Genomic DNA, 19,820 nt, shown 5'->3' with positions numbered 1-19,820 from the left:
CATCATTCTGGTAAGAAAATGAAACAGAATGACTGTGAATGCTTTGGTTGATAGAACATCTTTGAGAAATATTTCTCAAAAGCACATACATAATTTTTTTTCTATATTCCACTAAAATTGGGACCGCTTCTTTTCTGAAACACTGGAATTTAAGGAAGCAAACTTGAGGCTTGCCCACAACTCTGAGACTACGTTCTAAGGCCTAGTAACCCAGGAAAGAAAAGTCTATTTTCCTTCTTCCTATGTGGTATTTTCTAAAACTAACTAAAATACTTTACACTTAAAAATCAACAGTCAGCTCTAATGTAACTGTTTACACTTTTTTTTTAAGAGGCACCAACAAATTTCAAGTACGATTCAAATACAGTAGGGGACAAAGTAGTCGTCTAAGGAAAAAAAAATGCCCAGAATAAGCAAATGGGGATGAGCATAATCTAAAGTTCTGTCAAAACACTAACACAGCATTTTAGCTTTAGAGCTGTCCTTCGGAGCCCTGGCTTGCCACAGTTCTGAGTTTCAGATGGAGATTGGATAGAAGCAAGCCACTGGAAATAATGTACACTCTGTAAACAGCCATGGAACATTGTACTTAGAGTAGTCTCTATGTTGGGTTTAAGTTTACACAATAAATTATTCTAAACGCTGTGTATAAATATATGCACTTTTGCTCTGTGGAATTCTGATTGAGCGGGATTGTTACCTGCTTACAAAGCACTGTATTATATCTCCTTATCCAATGCTACCCAATGTCACTCTGCTTTTTCATTTTGAAGGGTTTTGCTTCCGTCTCCCTCTTTTTTCCTCTTTATTCTTTTTAAAAACAACTACAGTCTATCATTCTACCTCTGCTGTCTGGCTGTATTTTTCCAGTGCACTGACAACTACCAGTGCATACAAGAAAGATAGGTTTCTGTATTTTTGAACCAGGTAGCAAATCACTCAAGAATCTAGTGCATAATTCTGCAAGGCTAACCATTGGGAGCCATAAAGACCATTATTTTCTCCCTACTGCTGGCAGGGGTCAGCATCCCTGTCATTAGCTGTGTCAAACTATAATTATATAACTGCACTTTATGTGTGCAGATATCTGAAAACATTGTAAAGTTGTAAGTATGGAAATACATCAATCCTTTTTTACAGTACTAATCGAAGCAGTGTTTGGAGGTGACACTTCATACAGAAAGTCACAAGGATGTTATTTATTACTCTCTACATAAACATTTAAACTTCTCATCTGACTTTCTCAAGCAGCTTGAAATACCTGACCATATTCTTCTATCAAATTAAGACACTCAGATTATCAAAGTTATTTCTTTTGTAGTATTTAACTCAATTAAGGAATGGGATATTTCTTGAAACAAATTTCCAACTGAACAGACTACACGTTAGCCTGTAAATGTCTGAAATGCAATTATGCTTCAAGTTTCAAGAGGCAAACAGTACAATCCCAACTCTAAAACTGTCTGTCCAGCGTAAGAGCTCCACTATGCTATTTCAAAGGCTGACCTATATACCGCAGCATACCATCCATTCTGTCTGTTTGTATAAGAGATACCTCACAGAGTTGTCATAACCAACATTGTTTGCATTGTTCTTTCACTCTTCTCTCTCCATGGGTAGTACAAGAGAAACAAGGAAGAGCCTGCATAACAATATATGCGGAGTATAATGAGCTTTCACAGCAGATAGAGTAATATTAGACTAAGATGCTTAGAATGCTATTTTAGGTTTAAAAAATAAAGATCTAAGCAGTCTTCTGAAACAAAGCCTGCCAACTGAAAATTGTGAGATAAGAGTCTACTGTTTGAATGTACATTACAGAATTTTCCTTTGGCTACATAAAAATGCAACGTCAATGCCTCCCGTGCATGTGTCTGGCAACTCACTCATACATTACGAACAATCCTCTGATCAGGAGAAGAAGCAGTGCTAACACAACAATTAGAAAACTTAAAAGCTTCAGTATTTGTGGAATACATTCTAAGTCACCAGCAGCTCCAGCAGATTTAAAATTTAAAGAATCAAAGTCTTTCATTTTTGCAAAAAACAAAACAACACGAAACAATACCACCAAAATCCAAGTATGAAAGCAAGAGCCAAATCCACCAGTAAGTGCCAAAAGTAAGTTTTCACTAACTTTACAAGAAACGAGATCCAGTTCTGAATGAGTTTTGCAGGTAAAGAGCTAATCAAGACCACTATTCCAACCCAGAATACTGATCCATCTCATTCCTGCCATCATCTCCATTCCTGGGAGGCATCAAGGGCAAACACTCAAACAAACTTACTGAATGCAAAAAATTCTGCAGGCCTCCCATCCTTCAAACTCCCTAAATACACACAGCACGAAAATGAGTGACAGAGCAATACTATAACATGACGACATGTTTAGAACAAGTCAGATAAGTTTTCACAGCAATGTTAATCATGCTGGCCGAAGGGACAGAGGAAAAGGGGTGAAAAATGAAACGTTTAGTAAATGTACGCCTCCAAGGGGCCTGGCTAACCTACTCTGTCCATTTAATGTAATCAATGGTCAGTGGCAAAGACATCTGAAAAAGCCATTCATACTATACTCGGTATCTTATATTGAAACATTCCTGGTAAGTCTTTTCCAAGCATAAAACATATGTCTTATGACTGTGCACTTTTAAGCACATTATCAGTTCAGGCAAAGTGAAATAGAAGAGTTGCAACTTGTCTACAGAATGAGTGTCTCATTTGCATTTAAAAAGAACAGTTTGCTCCCTCATACATGGCATGACTTAAAAGAAGCTTTAACCAGCTAGTAAAGAAATTCTGAAAATGAATTTATAAATTAATTTATAAGATTTGCAGTGCAACCCACCAAAACTGATTTAAGGAACTTAATTGAAAAATGATTTAATATATTAAAGTAATTCCTGATTTTCCAAAGCATTTAACTTTTAAATTAAATCTGGCCCACTATCTCAAGAATGATGAGTGAAATGTGTATTCAAGTCATTACTTTCTTTTTGAAGCTTTAAATCACTGATAGGTTTAATAATGTTTGTCCAGTTTCATTGCCAAATGGGTCTTCAGACACTTTGGTGCTCATGTCATTAATATTAGCCCAAGCTTCTCACTTGGCAACACATTATGGTTACAATTTACAAAAACTGACAATAGAGAAAATAACAGCAAGCCACAGATCAAAGGTAGCAGTAGCCTCATGATTACTCGGAGCACTTACAAAAAAATAATGCACACATACAGGCTCCTACACATCTGGACTCTTCCTGCTGAACAAAGTTCACTCCTGGCACAAACTTGCGATCTATAGGTCAGGTTTGCCAGATGCTACAAAATACAGTTACTTAAAACACGGCTAACAGTCATACCTCTGGGATCTCTCTTGAAATATCCTTAGGCATCCACCACAAAAGACCAGATTTATCCCTGAATTCTATAACTCCATTGAGTGCATGTGAAATGCAGCCAGGATGGATTTGGTCCTTTCTGTTGTGATTGGTAGATGAGACCATGTGGGAAATCTTTCCCGAAAACTGAGAGGGCTTCACCCCGGCGCTGCAGCCTCCGCGCCGCAGCCGCAGCCACACGCGATTTCTCTGCTTATCGCCGAATCGAGGCAGCTGCCCGGAATGAAAGACACGTCTCTGAACATCTCTGTGACACGTGAGGCCGGCACGACAATGGCCCAGCACGGAACCAGGCGGCCGGGCCGGGGAGGGGCCGGGTGGGGCGGCTCGCCCCGCGCCGCTGCCCCTCCGCACCCGCCACCATGTCCCGCCACCGCGTCCCGCCACCGCGGACCCGCCGCCACCCTCCGCACCCGCGGCCAGCCCCTGCGGGACGCTGCGCACGGCGGAGTTGACCGCGCTGCGAGCAACATCTGCTGCAGCCCGCCACAGACTTCCAGGGCAGGTTCCTAAACAAACGCACAGGTTTGAACGCAGCTTTCTCCCCGCAGGCGGGGGTGTGAGCTCAAGAAGTGCTCCGGGTGGCTCGCACTTCCTGATTATTTGCTATGGCCAGCGTTTTATTCATGTGCAAAGCCCATTCCGTAACAGCAGAGAAAGTGCTGCTCATGCATAAAGCACCAGTTAGCTCGGGCCATAGAGGCAGTGACAATGCAGGAGCCCCAGCCCCCTTGCTCGGCACCAGAAGTAATGCTAAGTGGTCCGGGACCGCAGCACCAAACTCTCGTAACCAAACCCGGGATCTGGGCTAGCGCGAGCCTCCTCTGCAGTTCCTTCTTCCCCGGGCTCGGGCACCTAGAACTTGGCTCTGGTCTGGTACTGACCCTGTTTGCAGCGGTTTAATCAAGTTACAGAGAAATTGGTGAGGCAATTGCCCAGCTGGGACAAAGTCAAACCCCTGTTCTGAACCGACCTGTCACCTTTATACACCCTTATTATACATATAGAGGCGTGTGTACATACAAATATATATGTCATATACACATAAACACACCAACGTGATCCCGGCACCGCCAAGCACCGCTTTGACACATGAACTGCAGGGTACGTGGCGAGGCAGAGAGTTTCTGCCGGTTTGTGGCGGGCGCGATCTTTCTCGTTAACAGGAGCCCTGGAAATTCAAGTCCTCCGCATCAACATCCTCGTCCACGCTGTTTCTCCGAAAGGGAAGATGTTATGGAAAATGCCTCCCCCCCCCCCCCCAACCCCCACCTCCGCTCCAGTCGCCCGCCCCCAAACTACTCCGGGGTTTTAATTTGGGGTGCCTGCAGGGGAGCCGGTGTGTGTTCCGGCGGCACCTCTCCGCGTCGGGCGGCACTGCGCTCCCCGAACCCCAAACCCCGGGCAAGTGCCGCTGCCCTCTCGCCTCGCCGGTCAACTTGGTGCGCGGCTCGCCAAAGCGCAGCGCCCGCTCATGCAACGCGCCGCGACAACAGCACAATCGACAGCACAGATAAAAACACCTCGGACGACACAAAACACGAGTCACCTTGTTGCAATAGTAGGGGTCCAGGCAGGGGGAAGGTCCCAAACAAGGCGTATCAGGAGCGGCTGCAGGCTGAGGAGGTGGCGAATAAAATCTTACGTCCATTTCACTAAAACATCAAGCAAACTCCTTTTCTTTTTGTCGTTAATGTTGGTGCAAAAAGGGGTGTGTGTGAGAGTGTGTGTGTGTGTGAGGGGAGAGGGGGGACACAACAAGACTGAGAAGAATTAAAAAAAGAGGTGCCTGACTTCAGTAGTCAAAGAAACACCTTCCCTGCCTCACATCCGTTTGTGGTTTGTAGAGAGAGGAGAGAGGAAAAAAAAAAAAAATCTCTTCCAAAAAAGCACCGGTCTGCAGATGTCTGCGAGAGAATCAACAAACCCTCCTTCTTCTACGGCAGGGCAGGTAACTTCGAGTACTTATTGTTTCCCCCACGCCTCAGCACCGGGGCGCTCGCTCCGTGTGTGCCGCTCTTTATGGGAGTCTCGGAGTTGGTTCGCTTCTCCCTCCCGCCCTCTCGCTCGCTCCCTCTATCCCTCTGTTCTTTCCCCCTTCTTATTTATTATTATTACTATTATTGTTATTATTTATTTGATTTGGTTTGGCGGCGGTGTATTTTAGTTGCCCTCCACCGTGAGGAGCGGGGTCGAGGGGGAAGGCGGCGGCGGGAGCCGGGGCCCCCGCGCACCCCTGGGGGGAGCGGCGAGGCAAGTCCGCCCGCGCCGGAATGGCCGCCCCGCACCGCACGGCTCTCTCGCCTCGGCACGGCTCGGCTCGGCACAGCACAGCTCGGCGGGCGGCAGCGGGGGACAGGGCGAGCTCCCCCGGCGGAGTCGCTGCTCCGAGTGAGCTTCACACAAAGGGGCCGGCGGGGAAAGAGCCATTTGTGGCCGCCGGAGACGGGCTAGGAGTCGCGGAGAGGGGGCGCTGCCGCGCCCGCCATCCCGCCGCCGTCCCCGCCCTCTCCCACCCGCCTTCTCTGCCCGGCCCTCCGGCACCGCCCGGCCCCCCGCCGGTTACTATGGCACCCCCCCCGCGGCCTGGAGCCGCGGCCTCCTCGTCACGGCTCGGCCCGGCCCCTGGGCCGCGGGCAGGCGGGAAGGCGGGGTGGCGCTGACGGCTTGGGAGCCACGGGTTCTGGGCCTTGAAGTCCATGATGGGTTGGCCGCAGGCTGCCAGTGTGCCCACGGGCATGTCCCTTGAGCTTCCTTTGTGAGAGTTCCCTGGCCCATCTCCACAACCATTTTGCAGAGGTCAGGTCAGGTCAGGCGCCCAGAGCACCTGGCTCCCCTGTGAGGTTGACCAGGGTAGATCCACAAGTGGGACCTGTCAGGTGAGGCAAGCCTTTTGTCTTCTGTCCCAGCGGCATGGTGGCAGAAGCAAACTGTGATCCATGAGCAAGCTTCAGAAACTTGGAAGCAGGTAGTAAATGAAAAGAACCATCCATAAAATAACCTATCGGCTGGGGTCTGCCTTGTTAGCTCACAGTGCTTGGGCCTGGCCTTACCATGGGCAGTACTGACCCCAGGCACAGCTTTCTTCACAGCAGGGTGGAGGAGGGAGACTGGAGGAGATAGGCAAACTGAGAGATGAAGAAGGAAGGGGAAGAGAATGGAGCAGGGAAAATGAAGAGGAGGAAATCAGGTGCAAACCAGGGTGCTGACAAAAGAAAGCTGAGAAACCAATGGGGTGCAGGAAGGGGGCTGACAAGCAAAACAAGGTTTAATGTGCAAAAACAATGAAAGAAAGGGTGACTTCGAGACACCGTGAGCAATCCCACTGCGTTTCCTGCTGAGTCTCTGGTAGTTTTAATCAGGACAGAAAAAATGGAAGAGAAAAGATACGGGAAAGACACTATACTAAGCTTAGATATTGCCATACAGAGGCATTAAGTATTAAAACAAAGGAATACCATACCCTCTTTAAATTAAACAAAAAAAAAAAAGTGCCACACAAATAAACTGAGATGACAATTAACAGGAATGGTTACATTTATCAAATACTGCTTAACATCTCTGTCACAAAACAGTCGGAATCTAAAGAACTTTTAAGAAGATTTGTAATGCACATTGTGACACAGAACTATCTTCTAGTCACTGAAAAAAAATCCAGAATAAAGATTTCAGGGGGACTCAGTATTAAGGAGGAGCAAATAACAAATCTAGGTGAAGAAATCACTGTTTGTGTGAGGATCTATAATCTGTACCTCAGATACCTTGATATTGCAAAGAATCCTTCAAGACAGTGATAAGTCATGGCTTTCTTCTGTGTCTAACAACCTGCTTTTAGTAAAGCTTAATTATCTGGAAAAAAAAACCATAAGTAATGTAAACAAAATTCTAGAGAAAACAGGTTTGAAGCAATATTCCTGTTCAAGATTATTTGATAAAAAATATCTCTGAAGATTCTTAGTTGGCAGTTCAACATAATTCAGGTCTGATGGCAATGTTTTCCTTAAACAGGCAATTGCAAAAGGATCTCAGTTGCTTTCTTTTTAATAACGTTTGAAACCCGTATGGCTTTGGAGAAAAGCTTGAAAACATGACCCAGAAAAAGCTCCACATAGCAAAGGAAAAGACATTAACATATACTTTTTTTTTTTTTTTTTTAAATCTCATGATTTTTTGGTGTCTGACTCATTATTTTGCATGTTTGGGATTAGACATTTTGAAAGTTAAGAATTCCTAAAAAAGATTTTCCTTTGCAAGAAATGTACTTGACGCTTGACGGATATATCACTGCTGCAAATGGCTGAGATGTGGACCATAATTTGACAAAGTGAATGGGAGACAGATTGCAAGCTCTGTATTGAAAAGCTGCTGTTGAGAAACTTGTTATTCATGGACCGTGGGTTAGTTTTCAGGCTGTTTTGGAGAAAGATGGTAGAGATACACCGATTCTGAAAGAGTTTTATTGCCTCAGCAGCTGGTGTATATAGGTGCATACAGGTGTGTGCAGGTACAGCAATGCTGGTGCATGGCTGGAGATATCAATACCAGAATGCCCAGAACATCCAATGGTAAAAAGTAGCTTTTTATTTATACGAAATATTGCTGACTATTGCCTTAAAAAAAGGCTTCAAGTTCCTAGGAGTCTGTAGGAGTTTAGTTATACCATTAGCTTTGCACAGCACTTAGTTATTTTCAGTACTTAATGATGCAGGCCCTGAGAGGTTATAAAATTTTTGCTGCTACTTACAGAGATGATTTAATCATTGAGATGGTAAAAACACCTGAGATTTTTGACAGTTATGTGTGCAGTTTGTAAAAATTAAAAAGCTATATATGTTAATCTGTTAAGTGTTCTTTTGTTTTGTAGAGGACTTTTTCTCTGCGGTTTTCAGGATAATGCATTTGTGGAAACAGGAAGAGAAAATGTTAATACTATTGTAGATTTTACCTCTATGGACTGAAAAAGCAAGGCCCTTTCCAGGATAATTCAATGATATATCAAACTTGACTACCTTAGCTCATGTTAAGTGCATTTTTGAGGAAAAAAAAAAAAAAGTTGCAACAGATTAAAAAGCATGAACCAGTTTTCAGAAGCTTAAAAGGAAGGATCATCTGTTCAGAAGGGCACTGAGTTTTTAGAACCCTTCAGCATTCAGGTGAATGTCTCCAAAATAGTCTTGAAAGAGGTTCCTATACTAGCATATAAGTGTCATTGCTTTTCTCATGTAAATAGGAACAAAAGAGAACAGTATCTACTGAATTGTTTTAAATGCTGTCTGCTGGAGTGCAACTACGTACTGTGAGTATTCTTCATGCCATGGAGAACTCATATGACATTCCTTGCCAAACAGTGTTGGGGATGCAAGAAATTCACGTAGCAGACTGGAGACCTGAGGAGGTCATTAAGTAGACAAACCATAAATAGATCAGCAACTCCTTTGAGCTGAAAACAGGTGGAGGTAGAGACACGAGAGCAAGGGTTTGGGGAAAGTATCGCATATGCTTTCCCTCAGTTTGGGCTGTCACACCTGGAGCCATCACTGGAGGAAAAGCACTGGCAGGGCAGACCCCCAGTCTGAACCAGTCCAACCATTTGCATATTCTCATGGGGACTTTGCAATGACCAGACCAGCAGAATTAAAAGAAACAAGTAAATATGTCCAAGATGACAGGTCATTTTCTTGTTTGCTCTAATGTCTCACCCAGCTACTCCATAGCATATTGGGGGCCATCAGTAGGCGTTCTCAGCCACAGGGAGGTAAAAGCATCTTAGTTTTAAAAAAAATCTAGCCCAGCATATTTTTGTTTTAATCTTACATGTCTACACCCAGTTTTATTTGGGATCTCCAGGCAAAGATGTCTGATCATCTGTTGTAAAGAGATTTATTGATTTTCCTAGGAAGAAGGAAACGTGAGACTGTGACGATGGCTTAGTATTTATTATACATAGGTACCACAAGACCCTTTCAATGAGGTTGGCTCTTATTTAAAGAAAAGTTGCATCCTGCATATTTAAGAACAGCTGGATTGGAAGATCACTCAGCTTCTTGTTTTGTGTGCTGTACTTCGGGAGCCAGGAGGGCCGGGTAAGCTCAAAGGCAAGCCATGTGGTTTTGCTGAGAAAACACCTGCTGCTGAAATTTTTGCTTTACTTACTGATGCACAGGATGATTTACCTTTCAGAACAAAGCTCAATGCTCATCAATTTCTAGAGAACAGTTAATTAAATAATAATAGGATGAAGGGTCTGTCCCTTTTGTGTGGATGTCCTGTTTCTTGTCCTTAAACTAAGTATGACACTTGGATCTCGGCAAATGCAAAAGATAATGATATTAAGATTACAGAATATTTAAAACAAAGTCATTAGTCTGGCCTTTTCATCAGAATGAACTCAAATCCTTTAAGAAATTGGTTCATTTTAAGTGTTGTTGGCATTCTGGATGTGCACTCAGAAGTGAACATAAATCAGTGTATTTAAACAGAAACATTTGCAACATGGTATCAAAGCTTAATAGTGGTGATATATGTTTCAGAGTATTTAAACAGTTTGTAATGCTACCTAATAGTGTGTCAAATCAAGTGTTGTCAAACACTTTTTTTCTTATTTTATCAAACACTATTTTTCTTGTTTTAGCCACTGCTCCCGTCTTGTTCAATTTCATTGTGTGAAAATGACCAGCCTCAAATTATCACACTTGTAGGGAAACAAATCGTTCTCATTTCTGTAAGGAAGTAAAGATCACTTCTAAATAGCTAAGGAAAGCCCCTGACTTCCCTTTGTTACAAAGCAAGGAGAAAACCTGAGTATTGCCAGACCTCCTCGTTCCAAACAAATGATACACAGGCAGTTTAACATATAGAGGATGAATAGACACATGGGCTGAACCTGAACTGTGTTTGCATCTCGCTCAAAGGTTCTTACACACTCATCTGACATTGCCTACAGTAGGAATTAAGCACACAACATCTCACAGAATCAAGATCTTAAATAACCAGGAGAGAAGTATAGAAATGTTAAATTCACCTTGCGTGTTTGCAGCTTCAATCCACTCCCATATGCTTCGAAGACACTGCCAGCTGCTTCAGTTCAAGTTACCAAATTAAATGTGTCCTTGCAGACATACAAAAGGTAGGCCAGTCTTGAAAGAAAATGTTGCACTGGGCCTTAGAACCAAATTATTTCTCATAGTCAGAGAAACAAAGGGAAATAGGAAGTTCTTTTTTTCCCTCTTCCTATATTTCCAATCTTATCAAGTGATTTTATGTGAGATACACTGTCCACATGGTATGCAGGAAGGCTCAAAAATACATCACAGTATGTTATATGCTAGTTCTCAGTTGCAAGATATACCCAAGTGTTAAGGTTGCCAATTTTCCACTCTTCCACTTATCTTGTTAAATCAATTGTCAAACAGCTAGAAGTATAAGGGATCAGGAATTTTTGGTTTCATGCTTTTTTTTTCTGAGTGTACTGGAGAACTGTACTGCAGTTTCAGGAGCTTAGATTTTTTTGAAGAAAAATTGTGTTTTCAACAATTTATTTTGCAATAAAATACTTGGGTAAAGGCATTTTGTTTTTTCTTCTAAAAAGCAAAGATCCATGAAAATTATATAAATGTTATCTGAGAATTGCGTCATATACAGGTGTCTCAAGAACAAGTCTGTACAAATGTTTGATACCATTAAAAATAACCATCTATATTTGCGGATATTTTACGAATTTACATGTTATCAGCTGAATGTGTCAGATGAATAGTAAGGAAAAAGGAAAGGCAGAGCAGAGGACTGATCACAAGCGCATAGGTGACAACATGAGGACTAGTCTGTGTCACCAGTTTTTCCATAGCACTGAAAAGGGGTTTCTCATCCACCAGGACATGCTAAGCAAATGATTAACCAATTTTCAGTTCAGAACAATGATGTCATCCCTGTCCTTTTTCATAAAACTCCTAAATAGAGCTGAATTGCCCCTGCATGAGCTCTCCTGGTATGAGATCTTTACAAGTATACTTGAAACTTCTTTTCTCCTATGTTCTGCTGTCTCATCTGGCTCAGATGTCTTTTGCTAGAGAACATTTTTCTTTGTCCTTTATATTCACAAGGTCCCTGTGAAGCAATACCTTGCATGTTTCTTGAAGCTCCAAGCAAGGTGGGTCTTTTAATAGGAGACTCCCACCCCATTATGTAAAAAAGTAGTCTATGTACCTTCTTTTACATGCTTTTAATTAGTGCTTCAAGCCCAGAATTATACATGCTAATAGAGAGAAATGCAAACTCTGTTCTGCCTGAATGAATGTAAATATAGCAGAGAGTTCACAGAGTAAAAAATCATTTTTAGGGCTAGAAAGTATTACAGCTTATCCTTTTTTTCTTTTTTTCTTTTTTTTTTTTTATTTTTTTTTTTTTTTTTAACTAAAGAGCATAAAAAGCAAATTGACTTGCTTGAATTTAATCTCCTTCCCTAGGGACTTATGGTTACCATCAGAGAAGTGCCACACAAGGGGGCACAGTTGGCATTTGAAGTGCAGAAGGTCAGGACTGAGGCGTAGTAAAACTATGCTGGGAGTTTCCATCAGAGCTTCCTCTTGTAGCAAATAAATCCAGTCTCATTCACACTTGATAGGCTGCTACAGATACATCATTCACATGCCATCCACCATCGGTTTTTAAGGGGTGTGATAAATTGTTAGATTGCTGGCTTGAGAACAAAATTTCCTTCTTTGCTGAGATTTCAGCATTTTTCTGCTGCATCTCCAGGAACTTCAGATCACCCTTCTTCTAACTACGTGGTTCTTTTCTCAATGGAACTGTCACCCTCAAATCTAATAAAAACTCTCTGTCATCCTTTTCTGGGCTTTCTAGTTTGACAGTTTTGTGTCATAGCTTTGTTCCACAATAAAGAATAAAAATCTCTAGTCCTTGGAAAACTATAAGTGATAGAGTCAAAATTTACAGAACATATCACAACAGGTCTGACTGACCTTGTCAGCAATAGGAGATCACCATTCCTCATGGATGAGCTACTCCTGAATGTCTGCCCTTTATGCTGTATAAGGCAGAAATACCTTTTCTGGATCAAGGCTACTACTTTCTGCTTCTCTTATTCTTTAACAGAGATTGTCTATTACAGGGACATGTTTAATATTGTCTATTTAAAGCATATCTTCCCTTCTATTAATTCATTAAATGCTGTGTCTTGTTCTATGGTATGTTAAGATAAACATATGTCATTGTTCTTATTTTAAAGTCGTATTCTATGTTGTTGAGGATTACTTCTTTGAGGATTTTGTATGTTTTGCTTTTTTGTCACTGTCAAACTGCAAAGATTAACGTTTGTGTATACCCTCCAAACTGTCTGCTTTTATGGTGGCTACCAGCATGTAATCAGCACTGTTTTCTTGTTGGAGTGGTCCTTGTTCTGTATTTTTTAGCAGTTTACAGAAATGCCAGTTGAAGGTAGTGAATAGTCAGTATTGATTGTTCATCTTTAAAAATAGACACTACAGTAGCATGTGTAAGTACAGCAGACTTGAACACGCATGTTAATCTGATGCTATGAAGCAAGTGGAGGGGAAGACCCAAGCCACATTTGAATTCATCAACTTCTAACTCTTTGTTGAATGCATATAGATTTATAAGAGCTGCATAGAGACAGTTGTCTGACTGCATAATGCACTGGCAATAATTAAGTGAAAACAAGGAATAACTAGAATTAGAAGATAGTAAGGAGAAATTCAGACTTGTTCAGAGTTGTAGTACATAGGAAAAAATACTTATCCTTCTAAGATACCCTTCCCCCTCCCTGCAGTGGAATTTCCCTGCTTTGAAGTTATCTTGAGAAGACACAATTTGCAATTTGCCCAAGAGGTCAGCAGGCCCAAACTACTGTACCACAGGGTAGGAGGTGGTTTCAAAGCTGAGAGTCATCCCAGGAGAATGATCTGCAAGAGTCTGTCTTTCTTTTGAATAAAGTGTGACCTCCATGGGTTGCTTTTGTACTCAGGAGAAGGAGACAAAGTTCATCATGGAAGAAGGTACTACATAATTTTGTGGCACAATATCTTAGTTCAGTGTCAACTGCAAGATTCCCATTCAGTTCACCAGAGAAATATGTAATGAGTATTTACATATGTGTAAGTAGAACTGTGGTGGGAGGGGGAGAGACCTAAAGAATGCTTGCACTTGGTGAGAGTCGTGCATGTTCTACATCTACCTGCCTGTCTCTCAGTTACGTGTTCAAAGAAAGAAGAAAAAGGAAACAAACAAAAAAAGCCAGTCACCAACAGAAACAATTATTTACTTTTGGTTTATTTTTCTCATTTTTATGTTTCTACAAGCATTCCAAAAATGAAACTATTAAAAACAACCAAACCAAAATGAAAGGCACAACAACGAAAATCCAGGGCAGAATTTAACTTGGGCCCACAGAGAGACTGCAAATTGAAAGAACCTTAAAGTAGAAAGTACCTTTAAGGAGAAATGTACCATAAAGAAGAGGTTTAGGGAATCGGAGCACAAGTGCTTTGTGCTACAATGCCTAGCCACACTGAGGAACATAAAGGGTAGGGAGACACAATATTTCTGAATTTCCATGTCTTTTTGGGTTTAAGTCAGACCCTTAACCTTATTTGAATATAGTATTTTTGTAGTTTAATATATTTCATACAGAATGTATAAAGGAAGATTTAATAACTGTCTCTTAGCTGTGGTTTATCTCTACCTCAGAGAAAGACAAAATGAGTTTCTAGTGAAATGGCTGAAAGAGCATACACAGTAAGTCTTCTATCAAATTATTTCCAGTCTTGCTGATTTGTAAAAGATCTTTCAGAAAGATTCTGTCTTTCTATGTAGAATGTTAAAGTTTGATTCTCTGCCCAAAATTTATAAAAGGAACTACAAATAACCAGTGAAAGTCTAGCTTGCCACCTTCTGCTTTTTAAAACTCCTGAGACTGCTAGTTATCATGTGGAATTTGCGCTAGAGTTTAACCCAAGTTTTTCCCTCAAAAAAGAAAATTGTATTCTGGCTGTAACAGCAATTAAATATCTTGGAAGAAACTAATCAAATCCCCAAGCTTCTGTGCTTTTGGTTCTCTCTTTCAGATATGCATCACAGATAAAGGACTAACTTCATGAACACACTCTTAGGGTAATAAGGACACAAAATGAACAATACTTATGTAATTAGTCAGTAGACACAAATGATCCAGGATAAGATCTTCTGAAATATCATAGCAGAAACATAAATCGAATACTTAATGTTGCTGTTATCAACTATTCAAAATGGAAGTGTTCCTGCAGCATTTCACATTCTCCGGATGGTTTTGCACCAGACTAAGGTGCTCTTGGGGAGTGGGATTCCACAAGGCCAGTTAACAATTTTCCTCCTGCCACAGAAGCAAACTAGCCCACTGGCACAATTTAAAGCAACAAAATCAGTCTGGGCCCATAAGCATGTGTTTGCTCTGCTTCCCCAGCCTTTTGCCTGTCTCTGATGGTATAAAGGCATATCTTAGCTTTGAGTGTGACTGTGCTGCAAGGGTTATTCAAATTGTAATAGAAGGAGTTTCCCAACACTCGGACAAAAACTTTTGAGGATGGTAAACTTGAGTTGAGTGGCCATCCAGAGGTATAAACTAGCAGTGTTAATGCAATCAGTCTCATGGGATCGCCGTTGCTGAAAGTCGGGCTATAGCGCATGTGTGATACTGTGTGCATTCCAGCAGCTTCCCAAAGTGCTCTCCATGCACACCCAAAAGCCAGACAAATACTCTCATAGCCTAATAGGAAGAGATTTGTAGAGGTGCACATGTTGTCACATGCAAATTAATTATTAGCCTGCTTGCAAGTCAGCAGCTAGTGTGGGCACAGTATCCAGCTGTAGGGTATTATTGCTAGTTCTGCTTTGGAAACATACTCAAATATGCCTCTGTGCCATCTGGTGTTTCTGATTCTGGAGAATCTCTGTCTTTGTTTGTCTTCCTTGAACACTCAAAATCAAGTGCCCAGGTCTACTTTTTTCTTTTGTACAGTTTGATTCATTTGGCAGTTTTTGTTCTTAGCATATCAAAGGTGTGGTTTTACTGTCAGCTTCAGCAATTGTAAATTTGTGCTGCTGCTGAAAATGGTGGCAGAGCTCTCCTTTCCTCCCTCCTCCAGCTGCATCTTTCTGCTGCCTCCCAGGGGAGGATGAGGATGCTCATGGCTGCACAGTCAGCTGTGTCAGGAGCCACTGATAATTAGCATGTGGCTGAGATCTCAGGTGGATTGTTCTGGGTTTTTTGATCCAGCTGACTCTGGCACATTGTGAGAACTGGTGATGAAACAAGAGAAGAGTATTCACCCAGGTCTGAGACAAGGAGGGAGGGCATGGGGGAGAGAGTGGGCCTGCCTCTTGGCACAGTCCATACCTAAGTCCATACTTAGGTTAGCTTAAGCCAATAATGAAACTGCACTTAGGAGTTGTCTTGCTAAACTCAGAGGTGAAACATGCTTCTGGTATTAAGGAACACCAAACACTGGAAAATTCCAATCCTTTTCTTTTCTTTTCTTTTCTTTTCTTTTCTTTTCTTTTCTTTTCTTTTCTTTTCTTTTCTTTTCTTTTCTTTTCTTTTCTTTTCTTTTCTTTTCTTTTCTTTTCTTTTCTTTTCTTTTCTTTTCTTTTCTTTTCTTTTCCTTTCTTTTCCTTTCTTTTCCTTTCTTTTCCTTTCTTTTCTTTTCCTTTCTTTTCCTTTCTTTTCCTTTCTTTTCCTTTCTTTTCCTTTCTTTTCCTTTCTTTTCCTTTCCCTTCCCTTCCCTTCCCTTCCCTTCCCTTCCCTTCCCTTCCCTTCCCTTCCCTTCCCTTCCCTTCCCTTCCCTTCCCTTCCCTTCCCTTCCCTTCCCTTCCCTTCCCTTCCCTTCCTTTCCTTTCCTTTCCTTTCCTTTCCTTTCCTTTCTTTTATTTTCTTAAGATTCTATTTCGGTGTAGTCTAATATCCTGAGGACTTGAAGCAGGGCCATCATACAGGAAAAATAGATAGGAGTGGGTATAGAGTGGAAACAGTGGTAAGAGCTAGGCAGCTCATGTAGATCTGATCACCAGTTTTCCCTAAAATATTATTGGTGGGGACAATGTTTAAAACACTCTTAAACACACCAAAAATTATCCAAAAGGCACACACAGTTTCTAAGCTTTGGTTACAATGAAAACTCATAGAAATAAATTTGTTAATTTCCATTTCTTTTTTATTGATTCCATCCCTCTTCCTACAATTCCTACCTACCCGATAGGGCCCATGAAACCTGTGGTACTGAAGATGAAGTGAATCCTCTGAGTTATATCAGCATGTGAGTTGGGAAGGGAGCAGGGGGACTGTGAGGGGAAGGGAGGGGGAATGGGGGAAACAGATGGATCCTAGATTATGCTGCAGTTGAGACTGAAATAAAACTTCACCTTAAAATGGGGTGGCTGCTGCTTCTATGAAACTCTTGGGGGTAATTCATCTGCCACTTGATAAATTGGCAAGGTTTCTTTCCAGGTTCTCTCCTCTATTCTCCTTCATGCTTTGTATGTGTATACATGTATGTGAGATATGTGTATGCAATTTTCAAGATGCCTGGCCCCTTTTTTCTCCTTGGCTAACTTCAGAAATAGAGCTGTCAGGATGATTCCAGCATTTGGAGCCATATTCTTTCTGACAGAATATAACTCTTCTCCACAGTTTTCCTTTTTTTATGGCCTGAAGTCAATGGGAATATTCAATGCAACCTAAGGTCAGGTTCTTGAATTTTAACACAATTTCCCATGAGAACTAGAAGAATGAAAATTCCTTTAAGACAGAGAATGAAAAGTGGGACAGCAATATAAGGGGTAAAAACTTGTTATGTGGCTTTAAAAAAGCAACTGGAAGAGGGTTCAGATCTGAGTGGGGATGAGCTTCATTTAATCTGTCCAGGAATTTGACATCAGTCACTGTGTTATCAGTCATTTGTACAAAAGCGCTGAACTCTCACAGCAACCAACCATAGTGGCTGTCCTGAGCTACAGTAGGTCAGCTGCAAGAAGGTACATCAAATTAATATCACAAATGTGTGGAAATATAACATATAGAGTCATATGAACCTATATGACATGGAAAGATTTTTAACTACACCGTAACAATGGGCTAGACAGGAATACAACCACCAATTTCTTGTCGAGTCCTTTAAAATATAAAAAAAGAGTCAGTTATGAGACAGACAGATTTGGCTAGTTCCTTTCTAGCTGATCATGTTATTATTTTGATATCTTGGGAAGCAGAGGTTTTCAACACTTGAGTCAACAAAGAGTTTCATAACCCTGAAAAGAAATGGTGATGTTCATTTATTTTCCGCAAAGGAAGCCTTCAGCCTGTGCCCTCCTTCAGGGAGTGGAAATTCACAGGGGCCTAGTTTTTATCTAAGGAAAGTTTTCCATATAGAAAGTGGAAATTTTAGATGTCTCTGATATCAGTTAAACTTTGAAAAATCTAAATTCTCTTGTTCCACATATTTGTGTTGCCAGGAATCTTGGGTTTTGCATTAGTGAAATAGGATGAGAATGAAGGTGCTGCTATTTACAAACTCTTTGAAGATGTGAGGTGCTGTATATATAGAAATCGTCACTTTTATTTGGCTTTGGATGTGCTAAAAATGCATTGTACTTCATTGGAGGTACAAGTTTATGTTGATCAATGAATAATCTAAATATTACTATGTATGTTACATTAAGAAAAACAAAATATGCTCTATTGATGTAATATTTTAAGCTCTCTCACTTCCCCAAATGTCAGCTGTCAAACTTTGTTGCCATCCCTTGTAACAGGTGCAAAGTGAGACTTCTTCCCATTTTACTACATTTGCCTTCTAATAATAATCCTATCTATCTTATCAGTTGCTTAAAAACCAAGTTTTAAATTGAAACATCAGCTAAGAATTATATTTTAACTGTGATGCAGCATTGCAGGGAGTAAGATAAACCCCTCAGATTAACATGTGCTATAGGGAAAAAAAGTAGAAGCAGTTTGGCCCATGGCAAGATGAACTACGAAAAGTGTGGCCTTCTAAATGGTGATCAGTCCAATGACATTTAAGTGTTTTAAGGAAAATCTATTCTACAGGATTATATTTACAGTATTGAAAGTGCCTCTGTAGATTTTGCCCCCTCCCCTTAAATTTTTTAGTCTTTTCATAAAAATGCAAATTATTTCACATTCTGTTTTCAATCTTTTTCATGTTCCCTTGTCTTGCCTCTCCCACCCTCTCCCCCTCCTCCACACCCTTTCTCTCTTTCTCATATCATCTCAGAGCTGTTAGAAAACATAGCATACTGCCTTTTTGTGTGCGATGTTCTTCAGCTTTAGCAATTTTCCATTTCACTTCTTTCTTGTTATACTTTTTCCATGTAATATTTGGGGAGAAAAATCATTCTATTTGAAGGTGAGCCTAATGCACCATCACAATGGTTTGGCCAAAGTTCGTATTTTCAAATATAGAGTTTATTTAAGGTTTCCTGTGCTTTCTATTTGACTGTTATTAAAGAAGGAGCTGGGGCAGGGGGCTGGGGGCGGGGGGAAGGTGTTAACTTTTACTATCAGCAGCAGGTGTATTTTTCACAACTGTCACTGTTACTTGTCCCTGCTCTAGTTTACCACAGCTTGGAAGCTCTGCAGGTTTGCTCACACAACCCGCATCTCATGACAGCACAACTCATTTGTGGAAAGATATTGGTCTGGACCTAAAATGGTGCCATGGGAGGAAAATGAAACCTGAATGAGTTGTAAAGGAGGGGAGCAAATTGAATTAAGCACTGCAAAAAATTGTTAAGACAGTTTGGTGTTATGTGGGCAGCTGTGGTTGTCCCATCTGGTTAGGAGGTAGAACACAAGTGACTTCAAGTACAGTCCAGGGTTTCTGAAGTCAGAGAAGCCTTCTTCAACTGAGCACCTTTACTAGTAGATGCTGTATTTTCAGAGTAAATGAAGACTGAAGGAAACAGTAAGGACTTTCAATTTTACTACTACTTTGTGTACATTAATATAGAAAATATTGCTTTGAATTTAATCCATGACTTTTCTGTCCCAGCTAATACTTCCTTACAGTGTAATTAAAGAGGGTATGTAAAAGTGGACAAAAATGATGATACCATTCTTCTGATCTACAGAGCTGGCAAACACTAAGATACCACAGCATTTAGGCACCATGGTGATGGATGCCTTAGAGATAAATAGGAGAGAGACAAACAGAATGAGTCAACACACTGCCCAATTTGCATAAAAATTTTCATAAAATAACTTGCAGTGTTTGAGAAGGAAAATAAATATTTGGTGTTTAGGTTGCTATGGTGTTGTGACAGTGAAAAAAAAAACAAAAACAAAAACAAAAAACTAAAAAACCTCAGCAAAACTGTGAACAAATAGTCTGAACT

The 19,820-nt window shown here is 41.1% G+C and overlaps 1 protein-coding gene and 1 long non-coding RNA gene across 3 annotated transcripts in view; one reads left to right on the top strand and one right to left on the bottom strand.

The window, feature by feature from the left end:
- TOX (thymocyte selection associated high mobility group box) overlaps positions 1–5,088 on the bottom strand; it is a 215,752-nt gene extending 210,664 nt beyond the window's left edge. The window contains exon 1 of one of the 2 annotated variants that reach the window (XM_065832876.2): positions 4,951–5,088. In XM_065832876.2, the coding sequence (XP_065688948.1) occupies positions 4,951–5,052 (102 nt within the window). In that variant the 5' untranslated portion in view covers positions 5,053–5,088. Of the gene's footprint in view, positions 1–3,362; positions 3,657–4,950 lie in introns of those variants that run through there. The other variant, XM_065832875.2, reaches the window with a different exon arrangement.
- A 170-nt stretch (positions 5,089–5,258) lies between these two features.
- The window catches only part of LOC139827157 (uncharacterized), a 74,951-nt gene continuing 60,389 nt past the window's right edge, over positions 5,259–19,820 (top strand). Inside the window, exon 1 of the long non-coding RNA XR_011737418.1 lies at positions 5,259–5,352. This is a non-coding gene — a long non-coding RNA (uncharacterized lncRNA). The remainder of the gene's footprint in view (positions 5,353–19,820) is intronic.

Source organism: Patagioenas fasciata, chromosome 2 (assembly GCF_037038585.1).
Source record: "Patagioenas fasciata isolate bPatFas1 chromosome 2, bPatFas1.hap1, whole genome shotgun sequence".
Classification (NCBI taxonomy): Eukaryota; Metazoa; Chordata; class Aves; order Columbiformes; family Columbidae; genus Patagioenas; species Patagioenas fasciata.
Note: the sequence above shows the minus strand (reverse complement) of the source record. Positions and strands in the feature narration are given on the sequence as shown.